The sequence below is a fragment of the Rissa tridactyla genome, chromosome 1 (assembly GCF_028500815.1).
Source record: "Rissa tridactyla isolate bRisTri1 chromosome 1, bRisTri1.patW.cur.20221130, whole genome shotgun sequence".
In the NCBI taxonomy this organism is placed as follows: Eukaryota; Metazoa; Chordata; class Aves; order Charadriiformes; family Laridae; genus Rissa; species Rissa tridactyla.
Window position 1 is genome coordinate 158,020,733 of NC_071466.1, and position 15,328 is coordinate 158,036,060.

At 36.8% G+C, this 15,328-nt stretch overlaps 1 protein-coding gene across 1 annotated transcript in view; it reads right to left on the bottom strand.

Moving 5' to 3' along the window:
- Nucleotides 1-7,930: 7,930 nt before the first annotated feature.
- IGF1 (insulin like growth factor 1) overlaps nt 7,931-15,328 on the bottom strand; it is a 93,651-nt gene continuing 86,253 nt past the window's right edge. Inside the window, exon 4 of the mRNA XM_054212366.1 lies at nt 7,931-8,014. Within this exon, the coding sequence (XP_054068341.1) occupies nt 7,946-8,014 (69 nt within the window). The 3' untranslated portion in view covers nt 7,931-7,945. The remainder of the gene's footprint in view (nt 8,015-15,328) is intronic.

The window sequence follows — 15,328 nt, forward strand, 5'->3', positions numbered from 1 at the left end:
ACCCACAGGTATGCAGCATATACCACACATGGCTTGCTTTCAAATATTCCTCTTTCATTTAATACAAAGCAGTTATAAAAAGAACTGACCTGGATCAATTGGAAAGTCCATCTACAGTGTCTATAAGCTGATGTCTGTGGAAGAATATAAGATAAGGGGAAACTTATAGTACTCCCCCCAGTATCCTCTAGTGCTTCTTGAACTGGCTGTTCATTTTTAAGATTGTTCAACATCTGAGGTGATTCTTGTGATAATTAGTAGAACCTCATAATTAGCCTAAGAAATCAATAGCATTTATCTATAAATTCAGTGACTTTTCTGCCTGTTCAGAGCAGTAGATAACATTTGTACACCTGCAGATTTGCAGTGCACTGCGTGCATCTCTTCATAATGCTTTTGTGAATCCTAACACTCTGATGTCTGCATTTTTTCCTTTTCATCTTGAAAGTTTCAATTTTAGTAAAAATGTAAAATTTTTAATATACCAGCTTCTGTGTTTTATCATTGTTTATCAATTTAGCTTTTTATTTTTATAGTAAATAATAGACTGGTGCTGCTTACAGAGCAATAACAATTATTCTGAGGAACTCTCCTTGCTTCTACATTGCGTCTTGTTACAATGCAATAAGAACTCTTAACAACTGAAATCTGATGTGGTATATGTGAGTAAATAAAATCTAGGTAATAATGTGCCTGGAATTTGTCTCATACTTGTTTTAAATTCTTCTAGGAATGGTTTATGAAACAATTGTAATAGCTTTATTTGGTCTTGTAACAACTCTAATTGCCATGTACAAGTGTTTGAGCCTAATGTTTAGTATTGACTGAACAATAAATCAGGCAGGTGTATCTTATATAAAGCCAAATATATATATATATTTTATTTTTTACTATTCTCAGAATTGAAAAACTTTGCAATGCAAGAGAGAGTATTCAAACAACCTTAACCAAATCAGTTTACTGACTCTTAAAATAGCAGAAAAATACCTGGTCAATGTTAATTTCTCCAGTAGCATACTATTTCTGGTTTTAAAAAGGTAGTGGAGTTAGTCATGGTTTCTTGGTTGTTTTGTTTTGTTTTTTTTTTTTTTAGTTTGGCTCTTGTAAATTTTCTAAAAAAACTGTATTTTGGTCTTATTTGAGTGCAGTTAGAAGATACTTGTCATTTGAACCAAGAGCCACACGTACTGAGACCAAACTCAAACTCTTCATAATGTGCTTGTTCATTTGTGTGATCCTCTAGTAGCACAGGAGGAAATGCAGACTGTCTTTCTTATCCCTACAGAATGTAAGAGCATAGAGTTATAGAATTATAGAATGTGTTGGGTTGGAAGGGACCTTTAAAGGTCATCTAGTCCAACCCCCCTGCAGTAAGCAGGGACATCTTTAACTAGATCAGGTTGCTCAGAGCCTCATCAAGCCTGGCCTTGAATGTCTCCAGGGATGGGGCCTCCACCACTTCTTTTGGCAACCTGTTCCAGTGTCTCACCACCCTCACAGTAAAGAATTTCTTCCTAATATCTAATTTAAATCTACCCTCTTTCAGTTTAAAATGATTACTTATCCTGTGTCCTATCATTACACTCCCTGATAAAGAGTCCCTCCCCATCTTTCCTGTAGACCCCCTTGAGGTACCAGAAGGCCACTATAAGGCCTCCCTGGAGCCTTCTCTTCTCTAGGCTGAACAACCCCAGCTATCTCAACCTGTCTTCATAGGAGAGGTGCTCCAGCCCTTTGATCATCTTTGTGGCCCTTGGATGCGCTCCAACAGGTCCATGTCTTTCCTGTGCTGAGGGCTCCAGAGCTGGACACAGTACTCCAGGTGGGATCTCATGAGAGCAGAGTAGAGGGGGAGAATCACCTCTCTCGATCTGCTGGCCACAGTTCTTTTGATGCAGCCCAGGATGCAATTAGCCTTCCGGGCTGCAAGCACACATTGTTGGCTTATGTGCCTGAGACATGTATTTCTAGGGCACTTAAAACATTTGGGTAGTTTTGAGTAACGACATAACATTATCTTACCTTGATAAATAACTGAATATATTAGAATCTACTATACTATAGATAGTATTAGAAAATAGAAAATTGTGGCATTTATTTTATTAAGAGATCCATTGTGTCAGTAGAGTTAACAGTATACTTTGTGCATTGCATCAGAGATTTAGGTGAATCTGTTTTAATTTCTCAGGCATAGGTATTTTTTTTCCTGATTCTTTTTCTTGTGATCTTGGACAGAGTAAAAAGAATAGACTCTGGTAGTGTTAATTGGCTTGTGCATTTTGTTTAGCACTGATATAAATGGAGGTCAATAAAGTCCAGAAACGATTTATTTACTTAAGATCTGCAGTTCCTTCTTAAATCTTGAAGAGGAATTTTAGGTTTTCTATACTGGTTTTGGGCTAGCCAGTTGTTTTTCTTCAAACTAGACCATAAATGGAATCTAGCAAGTACCTTTCACAAGAAGCTGGCTACAGCTAGTCAATAGGAAATAATGAAGTAATGAGGTTGTATCTGAAATCCCAACCTCTTCTTGGGTTTTAGCTGTATCACTTATGTTTACCCATACATTTGGTCATTTTGGACCCAGAGCCTTGAACTTTCTCTTGAAGGTGGACATTCTTTCTTTCAGTGACCTTAACACCTCATTATATAGACCGTCTACCTTAAATACCTAACATAAGTGTTTTAGTTCCAAACCTCTCCCACTCCTAATCCAACAAGCAGGTGTTAAAGTGGAGATTCCCTGTGCTGTTAATTAATCAGTAAAGTGGAAAGAGGAAGGAAGGAAGATTCCTCAAGCAATATTAGATTCTTAATGAAGAAAAAAGCAGTGGAGATGGTGAATGTGCTGTTTAAAAGTTAGACTACTAGGCAAAAATTGAATAGCAGAATTATAAGTATTGACCTATTGATTACAGCAGATTAAAATAATTTTTTATATGCTGTTAGATTTGAGATAAATCTGTAAGCAGAGGAGCTTATTAGTCTCATAAGCCAAGGAATAACTTGGGACTTCAGAGTATAGATTGAATACTTATGTCATTTTTTAAGCTTTATTAACCTCAGTCTGCCTTCAGAAGGCCTTGCTACGTCTGCCAGAATGCCCAGACTTTGTCTTTTTAGACTATTTGGTTTCTCTTCAGTCAACTGTACCTCATCAAACAACCCAGGTGCCCACCAAAGCCACTCTATCACTCCCCTCCTCAGCTGGACAGGGGAGAGAAAATATAACAAAAGGCTGGTGGGTCAAGATAAGGACAGGGAGCTATCATTCACCAATTACTGTCACAGGCAAAACAGACTCTACTTGGGGAAAATTAATTTAATTTATTGCCAATAAAATCAGAGTAGGGTAATGAGAAAACAAAAAAACAATCTCAAAACACCTTCACCCCGACCTCTTCCTTCTTCCTGGGCTTAACTTTACTCCCTCTACATCTCTACCCCCATCCAGGATGGGGAATGGGGGTTGTGGTCAGTTCATCACACATTATTTCTGCTGCTCCTTCCTCCTCAGGGGGAGGACTCCTCACACTCTTCCCTTGCTCCAGCATGGGGTTCCTCCCATAGGAGACAGTCCTCCATGAACTTCTTCAAAGTGAGTCCTTCCCAAGCGCTGCAGTTCTTTATGAACTGCTCTAGCATGGGTCCCTTCCACAGGGTGCAGTCCTTCAGGAACAGACTGCTCCAGCATGAGGTTAAAAGTCCTGCCAGCAAAGCTGCCTCCTGCATGGGCTTCTCTTCACAGCTTCTGCCAGGAGCCTGCTCCAGTGTGGGCTTCCCACAGGGTCACAGCCTCCTATGGGCACATCCACCTGCTCTGGCCTGGGGTCCTCCACAGGCTGCAGGAGGATATCTGCTCCACCATGGACCTCCATGGGCTGCAGGGGGGACAGCCTGCCTCACCATGCCCTTCACCGTGGGCTGCAGGGGAATCTGTGCTCCTGTGCCTAGAGCAACTCCTCCCCCTCCTCTTCACTATGCTTGGTGCCTGCAGAGTTGTTCCTCACATATTCTCACTCTTCTGGTAGCAGTTGCTGTTGTGCAGGTTTTTTTCCCCTTCTTAAATATGTTATCACAGAGGCGCTACCACCATCACTGATTGTCTCAGCTTTGGCCAGTGGCGGGTCCAACTTGGAGCCGGTTGGCATTGACTCTATTGGACATGGGGGAAGCTTCAAGCAGCTTCTCACAGAAGCCACCCCTGTAAGCCCTCCATGCTACCAAAACCTTGCCACGCAAACGCAATACAATTTTACATGTCTATCCTCGCAATGATATTTGTGTTCTGTAAAAAGATTTTGCATTAGTCTGTTTTGACGTAAGAAGATGCGTTTCTGAGAGAAGGCCCTAAGCGCACAAAATTATTGTGGATAAGCCACAGTGAATTATTCTGAAATGAACCAACTGCAGGAACTTCTTTATAAGAATAATAAAGAGTCTAAGAAAGAGCAGGCCCCTTTTCTTTGCAGGCAGATGAGAGGATTTTAGCCAGGAAAAAAAACTTGAAAAAGCAGGAGGTCTAACTGCAATTTTGAACTTCATTTGAGTACATGATATTTGGGAGAGGCCATGAACCTGGCTATCCCCTGCAAGTCTGCTGTAATTCCTGTGATTTCTACTCTTCACCATTGCTGCTCATATAGTTTTGATAGTGCTGAGGTGAGACATTTGTTTTGCATAACTAACACTGATGCAGGAGAATTTCTTTAAAAGAATTGCCTCTTGAAAGTGCTGGGCCAATGCTACTGGAACCATTAATGAATCAAGTCCTCTGAAGGGCAGTGAATACTGCTGATACACAATGATTGTAAGACTGACTATGGTTTGCATTTGAGGGTTTTGCGTTCTTGTATTTGCAACTATATGAAAGAAGTCTGGGTAAGGTAAAGGAATGTTATTACCAATACTGTCACAGGCCTTATCCATCAATTCTACTGAAGGTGTATTTGTATTCCACGCTTGTCAGTAGAGGTTCTTTTAGTGAGTTGAATCCTCAGAGTCTGTCTGTATAATGAGAGTTGACATACTGCTCACGTGGGGATATAAGATGAATGAATCTGACTCTACCATGATTTCTTTTCGTAGACATACAGTAAATCAACACTTCGTAAAAATCCAGGCAGTTGGTTGTTACCTGATTTTTTTCATCAATAATGTTAATTTTTATTTAGTTCTTTTGTACATTTCATTCCCTTTTTAAAAATTTGCGTTTTCATCTGAGTTGTTTCTACTAATGTTTTGTTCTTATGACAGAGTATAAGCCTCAGGCTTTAAGAATCTTGTTTCTTGTGAAGCAATAACATTGCATTATGAGTCCACAAAGTATTTTTATACTGCTTTGGATGTGAGGTACATTCTTAAGAGATGCTATTTTGCAAGTAATTCTTGAAATGAAAGGCCAGAGGTGTTTACAAGAAGCTGTGATGCCTAAAGAGAAGAGAGAAATGCTCTAGTATACTGTTAATGTCGTAAGTTAACTCACATACCTAAGACGTGGGTCTGGGTTTCTCCTCCTGGGTCCTACCACGAGGAATTGGATATATTTTTATTCTGTTATTGTGAAGTGAAATTCAAAATCTACAAAGAACTCACCTGGTATTCATTCTTTTATTTGTCATACCAGCTGTTGATACTGACTATTCTACTGTTTACTCCTACCATTCATATGGTATTAGCACTGTGTTGTACAGAACCTTAGAATATTTGTGATCTCTTAGTTACAGCAGTAGGTCATTAGTGCAATGCTCGTGATTGTTATCCAAGGTCTACGAGTGACATCATGATTTAGTGACTATTGTACCCTTGCAACACTTTTTCTTGACTATTATACATGCCAGCAATCTAGCCAAATTGTATCTGCTTCTGTTACAACCATTACAGTCAGGTTTTCTTCATCCAAAGCATGTGAACTTTGGATATGATTGAAACATCTGTCTCTCAGACTCTGTGGAAGAGGAGTTGCAGGCTGATAATCATACCGTTTCTACACTGTATTACCTTTGTCTGCAGATGAGACTGTGCTACCACTGATACTCAAAAGTACAACCAGTTACTTAAAAGAGTTTTCAAGAGTTACCGCACAGAATGGCAGTCACACTGGAGATTCCAATGGAAGATGTCCAGGAGAAATCACATAAATTTCTGGACATACTATGTACCTCTATGCCAGCATGCCTTGTACTTCCCATAAATGAGGGCCTGTTGGAGTCAGCCAAATTGCTCTGGCAGATGTCTGCTTTTTTAGTCTTGTCTCTCCAGACGAGTGGATTGTTGTTATCCAGTGCTTTCAGCAAGCTTTGAGAAAGTCTATAAACACTGGCGCCGGGGTTGTTAACTGTGGCAGCAGTCCACTGGACAGATGAGCATCAAGGTCTACAAAAATCAATGCCACAAGGTAACGAATTAAACAAAACTTTAGTTAATTAGAAGCAAAATCAACCTGTTTTTAAATTATCTCATTCTAATTATGAACAAATGCTGTTCTAATCAGGGATGTCTTTCATAGAAGATTGCATTGTTGTCAGTGAAATATCAATAATTATTTGCATTGATATAGAATTGTGAAAGGTTTGCCTTAGCCATAATTACATTTTGTAAGACTCAGTTAATTTCCTAGCAAAAAATTAAAATGGTTAGTCTAGTATATCCCTGTGCTTATCACTTGTTTGGCATACCTCATGTTTTGAATATTAAGGGTCATTTTTCCTAAAGGCAAGCAACATCAACTATCTTCTTTGGGAAATGTACTGCTGCAATGACTTTTGCCAAACATTATGACTTCAACTTGGTCATTCATTTAGATGCCAAGTTTTAGATAAAAGTACTGTTTGCAGCTGATATTATTCTGTCTCACCATTTTGGGGGATGCTGTCTGCCATTCACAGTTGTATCCACATTGATTCACATTCAAAGAATAATCACTTGCTGACAATATGTCTGATTCTCTGAGATGTTATCAGCATGCATCCCATAACATACTCTGTTTTTGTTTTTGCTGGCCCTGCCTGCTATGGGCATTGAGCCGTAAGTGATTTTTAAGGAACCAAAGATTCCCTGGCCTTTATGCTATTCATGGGGGTATGAGGCAGCTGAGTATACATGATATTTATGTACAAGATCTTAATTTTTTTAAATGAAAGTGGTACACATACACAAAGAGTAAAACCAGTATAAATTACAGCTTCAGCTGGATGACTTACTGCTTCTCTGCATGGATAGTGATTCTTTTTGGATATATAGTGATTTGCCAGTGTTGTTTGACTTAGGATCTGAACCCAGCGATACGTTTTGTTCCTCAACATCTACGGAACCCTTATTTACTGTATCACATTTCAGACCAGCTTGCCCTTCAAAATAACGGGCCTATTGGAAAAAAAATAATCCCCAGCACTGTTTAAATTAGTATTATGTAGAGATAGTACAATCTTGAAATCTCTAGTTTTTGCAAATGTTTTTCTGGACCAAAATGGAAGACAGAGATTGCATTTACCCATGCTTACCCAAGCCTAATTCAGAATTTTTGGAAGCTTGAGCTACTAATCATTTCACAGATTTCATGCTTAAGAATTGCTTTTTAATGAAATTTTAGCCATTACCTATTTTTCTGAACTGCTAAGACTGGATTCAGTTGAACTGACTTACAGCTTCTAAGATATTACTAATATGCAGTTATGATTGCCACTACCTGTTGATTCAGAGATGTCATCTATAATTACTATCATTAATTTTATATAAATGTACTAAGCAATTCCCGGCAAGGAACAATCAGGTTTTAAGATTGGATTTTATTGTAAAATCTATAAATCCCTGCCTGCTGGAAGGGCAACACAGCAGGTCACAAGCAGTCCAGGAGACATCTGGAGCGTACTGATGATGACTTCTTGACATAGGTTGACTGAAGAGCTGATGAGGAGAAGCACTCTGATGGATCCAGCAACAACAATTAGGAACTGGATGTGAAGATTGGTGTGGACTTGGCTGCAGTGACCATGAAATGGTGGAGTTCAGGAACCTGAGAGAACAGAACAGGGCAATGATCACAACTTTGAATTTCAGAAGAACAAACTTTGCTCTGCTCAAGGTTCTGCTTGGGAAAAACCCATGGGATGAAGTCCTGGAGAAAAGAGGGAACCAGGATTGCTGAGACATCTCCTCTAAACTCAAGATTTGTTCATCTGAAAGTCAAGGGAAGGTGGCAAGAGGCCTGCGTTGATCAACAAGAAGTTTCTGACAAAACTCAAATGTAATCATAAAGGATGTGGGAGTAGGGACCTAGGAAACTAGAGAGAGAAACTGTCTGAGTGTGTGGGGACAGGCTTAGAAAAACCGAAGACTGGATGGAGTTGAATGTGGTAAGGGATGCAAAGTGCAAAAATGAGTTCTACAGCTTTATCAGCAGAAAAAAGAAGAATTTGGAAAATGTGAGTCTGCTGCTGAATGGGGCAGGGGACTGGGCACCAAAGGATATAAAAAGGCTAGGGTACTCAATGCTAGTTTTGCCTTCGTCTTTACTGATAGGATTTGCCTTCAGGAATCCCACACCCTTGAGTCCAGAGAGAGCATCTCCAGAGAGACTTTCCTTCGGTGGAGGAGGATCAGGTTAGGGGGCATTAAAACAAACTGGACATAGATAAGGGAGGTGTCCCTGCTTTGAGCAGTGGGTTGGACTGGAAAAATCACATGAGGTCCAATCCAACCTCAACTATTCTGCGATTTATAATTCTGAATTCACTTTCATATCTCAGTGGAATCTCATGTTTGCTAAACATAAATTTTCCTAAACATTAGTGTACCATTAGCTTAATTTTTTAAAAAAATGTATATCTCCTGCTTCAGCAGATGAATATTTAACCTACATTGTCTACCTAATTTATTAGTTCATCTACCAAAGAATCTGGAATATTCAACAAAAATTATTCCTTCGGGATGCAAAAGTGAAGGGAAACAAGTTTAATAACAACACCATCCATAAGTGATCAGAGTGAACTGGTTTTCTTTCTGATCTTTTGTAATGAAAGTTATTCTTGTTCATTTACTTCATGAATAAGTGTCTGAGTTTAACATTTAGCATAAGTATTTTTAACCTGAAGTGATGATCTTGTTCTTTCTGTCTTGCAAGTCAAAAATATCTGTCTTGCAATATCACTGCTTTTTTCAAGAACTGTTTTAATCATTAACAGCTTTTCTCAGCATTTGTATTTGTGACTTCTACTTTATACACATTTATCGTGACTTTCAATTTTAAGATGTGATTGCATTAGCGTAGTTTATGTTATTATGGTTAATAAATTAATAGAACATTCCAGAAAATGTAATAAAAGACTTTTGAATATGGAAGTGTTATGTTTATTGGTGGCAAATGATGGAAGCTATACAGCTATTTATTAACTGGTGGAAAGTGGTGGAGAGCCATTTTTTTCTTCACATGTAATGAATGGGCAACAAGTGCATATTTATTACATTCCATAGGGCTGTTGAGCATGAATAGAAACTGAAGTCAGAGAAAATACAGAGAATTCAACTCATGTGGTATATTTCCACCCTTCTTGACAGTTTTGTACAAAGATTATGACCTACTTGACTTCTGAATCTGATTTAATTTCTGATTTATCCATAATATGAAATGTTTGCTGTAAACTGAATATATATGTTATCAAAATCATGGAGTAATATGTGAAGAACTGTGTGGTAAGATATGAAGATGTAGGGTAGATGCCAAGCTGCTTCATTTGCCTGCTCCTGACGTATGTAAGTTGAAAGAGAAAAAAAATAATATGTTTTGTACTGTTATTATTATGTTTTTATAGTAAACTGGTGCTTAAGGGTGCTTACATATTTTTCCTTATTTGGCACTCTCCTTGCACCATCATTTCTGATTACATAATCTCTTGAATATTTTTGTAGATGAAATCATAGATAATCTTAAAAAACAACAGTGTTTGATGTTAGAAAAATGTATCATTTGCAATCATCTGGATTTTTTCCTGTTGAATTTTCTTTCATAAACAGGCAAACATTTCTAGAATGGTAAGGAAATTGTTTATCATCAGCGTACTAAAATGGGTGCAAAAGCTAAACAGTTACATGTAACATTGATTATATTGAATAAGATCTTCCCTGCAGTATTTGCCACATGATGATTGTGCAAAATCATGCTTCCGATGACGTACTTAATTGCAGTCCTTTAAATATTTTTTCATTAGAAATAGGCAAGCTCTACATTTTGCTAGGTATTGTCATTAACTTTACAGATTTTTGAGAGCTGTAGTGCTTAATGAAAAATTGGTTTTAATTATCAAGAGAAGCTTGTATAACACTTCTTTCCCATTTTAAACACTAACTCGTTGCTGCTTGTAATCATCTAGAGATGAAGCTTGTCAAACGAGTAATCATTTTATCAACAAAGAGATCACTGAAATTAAACTTATAATTATACTTTGACATATACCTGTTTTAGGAAACAGCAGAATTTGGCCATCAGATAATGACTTAGAATAGTGAAAATGTGGTGAAATAGAAAGCGGGTTGTTTTTGTATCAAAAGTAATTGTTAATTATAGTTTTAAATATAAAGATAAGAAATTTGTGTTGATGATGTATTCCATTGTTTATTTTGAAAAGTATGATAAATGTTGAACTAAGCCTGCAAATGAAAATGCAGTGTTTTGTTACCTGTGTGTATGTGCCTAGATTTACAATAGTTTGAAAACAGTGTGTCTCTGTCACACAGAAATTTCCTGTGTGCGAGGTTGAGGTCTTATGCTTTTACAAATGTCAAATGCATGAGATATATAAGTAGTGTCATTGAATACATTCTGTATATACCATCTGTATATACCATCCCTGCATTCCTTGGTCAAAACCAATGAGAATATTTAGTTACTATTAGTCCAAAAGAGCTCATAGGTAGATCAGAATGAATATAAATATAAAATACTTTTGATATTTACCAGCAATAGCTTTTCATTACAGTGAAACTATCCGTGTAAATGTATACATAGACAAAAACATAGCCAAGTTAGTTACATTTGAGCGTTCTGGGACTGGCAAATGGGTCTCATTGAGATCTTTGCATTGACTCAACATTGCTAGCTTAGTCAGACAATTAAATATCTGATCTTACATGTGAAAATGTCACAAGCTTAAAAAAAAAATTGGCATATGACTGAATAGAACTCAGCCTAGGGTTGGGGTATTTGGGTGGAAAATTGACATGGAGAAGTCTAAATATTTCTCTGTGAAGTTATTTATAATACTAATAACAGCAGTTACTAGCATTAGTTATTAGCTTATTGGAATCCCCAAATGCTAATCATGTTAGTCTTGGTAAAGTGTGACAAAAGGCAGGTAATGCAGTCAAAGTTCAGTAATAAATTTTGTAATATTACATCACCTTTAAGTGTCTAGCAATAATGGATCTTGGAGACAGCTGGCTACTTCATAGTAGAAGACTAAGAGATTAGATTGTGTTCTAACTGTGAGCACTCTAGTTTGCAGGAGAGAAAAGGGATATGTTCATTACTCTGGTCAGAAGAACATATATCCTTGGAAGCTTCCAAAGAGAAAGCCTAGAAAATTACTACTGCCAGCTGGTGAAGATGGAAAGCATCAAGTCAGTACACTGTAAGACTAGTTTGTGATTTAGAGATGTTTGTAGGTCTTGCTGATGATGAGGAAGGGTTATGCTGTGAACTAAATGTAGCTTTTTACCTTTCCAGCTGATCGTGTACTATGTCCTAAAATTTGTGGAAAAGTGCTTATATGTTTTGCTTGTGTAAGAGTGGTTCCTCTCATTACAGCAAAATTTTAATGTTCATTTGTGGCTAAAAGTCCTTTCTTGAAGTGACCCTTGCAGGCTGAACAAACAGAAGCTCTCTCTACTTACTGATAATACCTTTTACCTGCATCTAACATAATTTTTGCAGCTGAAAAGAGGACCATTTTTCCACTTTTCTTCACCTTCAGAAAAATTATCATCCTCCTTCATTTTCCTGTAATCTTTTCTTATAAACATAGCTTGTTTTTAAATTGTGTGTTCTTCTTTCCAAAGATGCATGGTTAGTCTGTAAATTAAAATCAAGCTTATTTATTAGCTCCAGTATCGATGGAACTGTATATTGTTTAATGATATTCTGTTTGCAGAACCTATGAAAGAAATACACTTTTTCAATTGACATTGAGTTGAAAATGCAGGATAACTCTGGAAGTTCATGGAAGATGGCTCTGTGCTTTTTTGGGAATAGGTGAGGTATCAGTTCACTCTTTGATAGATAAGTCTCAGTTTAATTAGACGTTCATCTAAACACCTATGATAAATTATGAAATTTCCATTCCTTTAAGTTTTCAAATTAGGACAAAATTTAATCGGTAAAAAATGAAGCAACTGTAATGTCTAAAAGAAAAAAACAATACATGCAGAAATATTTTTTTTTCTCTGTTTTGCTATATAAAACTTAGGTCAGCATGAAATATGCTATGTACAGTTTTTGTATATGGTGTTTGATAGTCACAAATCTAATGAGAGATCATCCCTCTTCAGTCTTTGCAGTCCCATGTGAACTATCAAAAGGCATACTAAGAGCGAGAAACTGCAACTGCACAGCAGTTGCCTAACAATCATGTTTAAGCATGACTGACTATATATTCAGCCATTGAAAAATGTATCCTGTTAACAAGATATAAAAAGAAATACCTGCATAGGTGAATAGGTTCGCACGTATCCAAGTGCGTGACTGGACCCCAATATTTCTTGTTTTATATAAGCAAAAGTCTTTGGAATGAAGAGAATAGAAGCTATGTTTTTAAATTGTAACAGTAACAACCAGAACTCTACTTTTAATGTTGTCCCTCTGCCATAGGTAGGTATGCAAGAGGTATTATATTTGATATTGCATATATTTTTTCTGGCATGCAACATGCAAAAGTATGCTTTCAAATATTATGAACCATTCATTATCTTCTACAGCTTAATTTTTCTTTATATGTATTATCATTCCTCTGTTAGTGTAACATTCTCCGCTGTTTCTGTATAATTTCTACTAAGAAATGGAGTGCTCTCTCCAATACAACATCCTTGCATTTTTCACATGAAGCACTGATTGTAGTTTTAAGGTTTCCTGATCATTTCTGGTGGGGTTTTTGTGTGTAATAAAGCTTATAGAATTCTCTAAATGATTTCTGTATCTGCTCTAGTAAATTGCCACTTAGCTGGCGTATTTCAAATTAACTTTCAAAAATCTCAAAATATGGGTTAGAGTGTTTTAGCTATAGGCTAGTGAAGAAACACTTTTTTTTTTTTTATAGTTGCCTGTGTACACTGTATCTAAACTATAAGGAACAGAGGTTACAACCTTTAAGATAATTTTAAAGGGATAAATTAAAAGAAGATAAAAAGGGATTTGGAAGGATAATGTTGACAAAAAATGTTAGGAAATTATAGAACACCTGTTACTCTTTGTTAATTCATTTGCTTATCACATAATGTATTTGCAGTCCTTGAAAATATTCTGAGTTTGCAACACTGGAGAATTTGGCCATGTAATATAATAGGTAGTAATCAAGCTGTAGGAGTTTAACCTATAAACGGAGATGTTTAAAAGAGGAGCTGGAGCTGTAGTTAGCTAATAAGAGGTAAATAACGTAACTAGATTTTGCGTGATTTATTCATGAGTTACATTTGTCACTTCTAGAAGTGAAATGTGTTAGTTAAGCACTTAATAAGAGAGTCAAAATAAGGCCTGTCTGAAGAATTCATAGATATACAATTATCACATTTTAACTAGAACACTTGTTATAGTGTGACCTTTCATGTAAAATACATAAATATACATCCATAAAATACTTTTCATTAAGAATTTATTCTGTGGAAGTACATTTGTGCTAAGTGCTTCTGAAAGTGAGAGACTATTGGTAGCAGGAATACTATTCATGGAAGGGGTGACAAAGAAGAACTGCAAATAAGACGGTAAATAATCACATTTGCTTTATCCTGTTTAGTGAGTAAAAAAAAGTGGATTAATGTCAACAAAAGATGTAACCCCATTTCTAACTTATGCATCTCAACAGTATAGCCAGTGATTAACTCGGGCAACTCTTGCATTTTGCAGCACTGGTCCTGTCTTACAATGATTATACTGTTCTATTGCCATCAAAGTTTCTGAAATGGTTTTTAATGTTGTTATATAGCTGTTCATCAATTGCCGTTGCATAACTGGGGCCGGTAGCATGCTACAATAGGATTGCCAGTAACATTATAACTGCTCTTTCCCAGTTCCAGATTGGTGATTTCATGTGTAATCAGGGAAATTTAGTACAATGATGGTGAATATTAGTTCTTGTCACTGGCATTTAATTTTACCCTCAAATGAAAAAACTACATTAGTGTAATTCAACTGTAATACAACCCTACACTGATTTGGAAAAAAACCTATTCTTTAGCAGAATGCTGGGGGACAAGTACTTCTCTCTGACATACACCATCTCATTCAGTTCTTAGTTTTATATCTGGTTGGCTCCAGAAATTAAAGGGAAGTAAGAACACTTGCACTGCATATTTTACATGTGCCTTGCTAGACCTAGGTATTTATTCACGTGTAGATTATTCACTGAGAAATGTACTTGTGGATTAAAATTGTACCTGAATAGAAGCTGAATTTATTACCTAATCTTGTCTGATCTGCAAATAGGGGACAAAATTCACAAAATTATCATGATGCTATTATCCTTCTACCTGTGGCCCGATGGTCAGGCAATTTGTATACTATTTGTTTTTGATGGAATATCTTTTCACTGAGTGAAAATAGTACAGCTGATCATGGCTCCTGTGAATATCCTTTCTTATTGCCCTCTTAAGATCATTGTATATAATAGTGAAGTGAACAAAGAAACGCCAACAAACTTGGCATTGATTAAGCACAAGAAGGATGTTCCACAAGAAATTTAATATTCTCTAACCCAAAAAGGAATTTTAAAATTTCTGGCATATACCTGATCATTTTTAGCCTGACTCCATAAGGAAATGAGACTTAGGCAGTTATACTGAATGTGTTGTTAACTTCCACCTCTCTGCCAATTTCAACCAAATTTGTTTCGAGGGTGTAGGAGAAGTTATGAACTTGCAGATAAAAAGCTTCCTACCAGTTTCATTAAAGTAGGTGGCTAGAAGAAGAGAGACCCCATTAAGTTTTCCAACTGAAAGACAAGCTTCTGTCTGAGTTCATGCTTTCTTATGCTCCAGGGAATGGCTATGGTTGAGAGTTCCAACTACGGGAAAAGCTTCAACTGGAACTCATAATAATGACATAAGTTTGAAGCAAACTAAGTTTTAT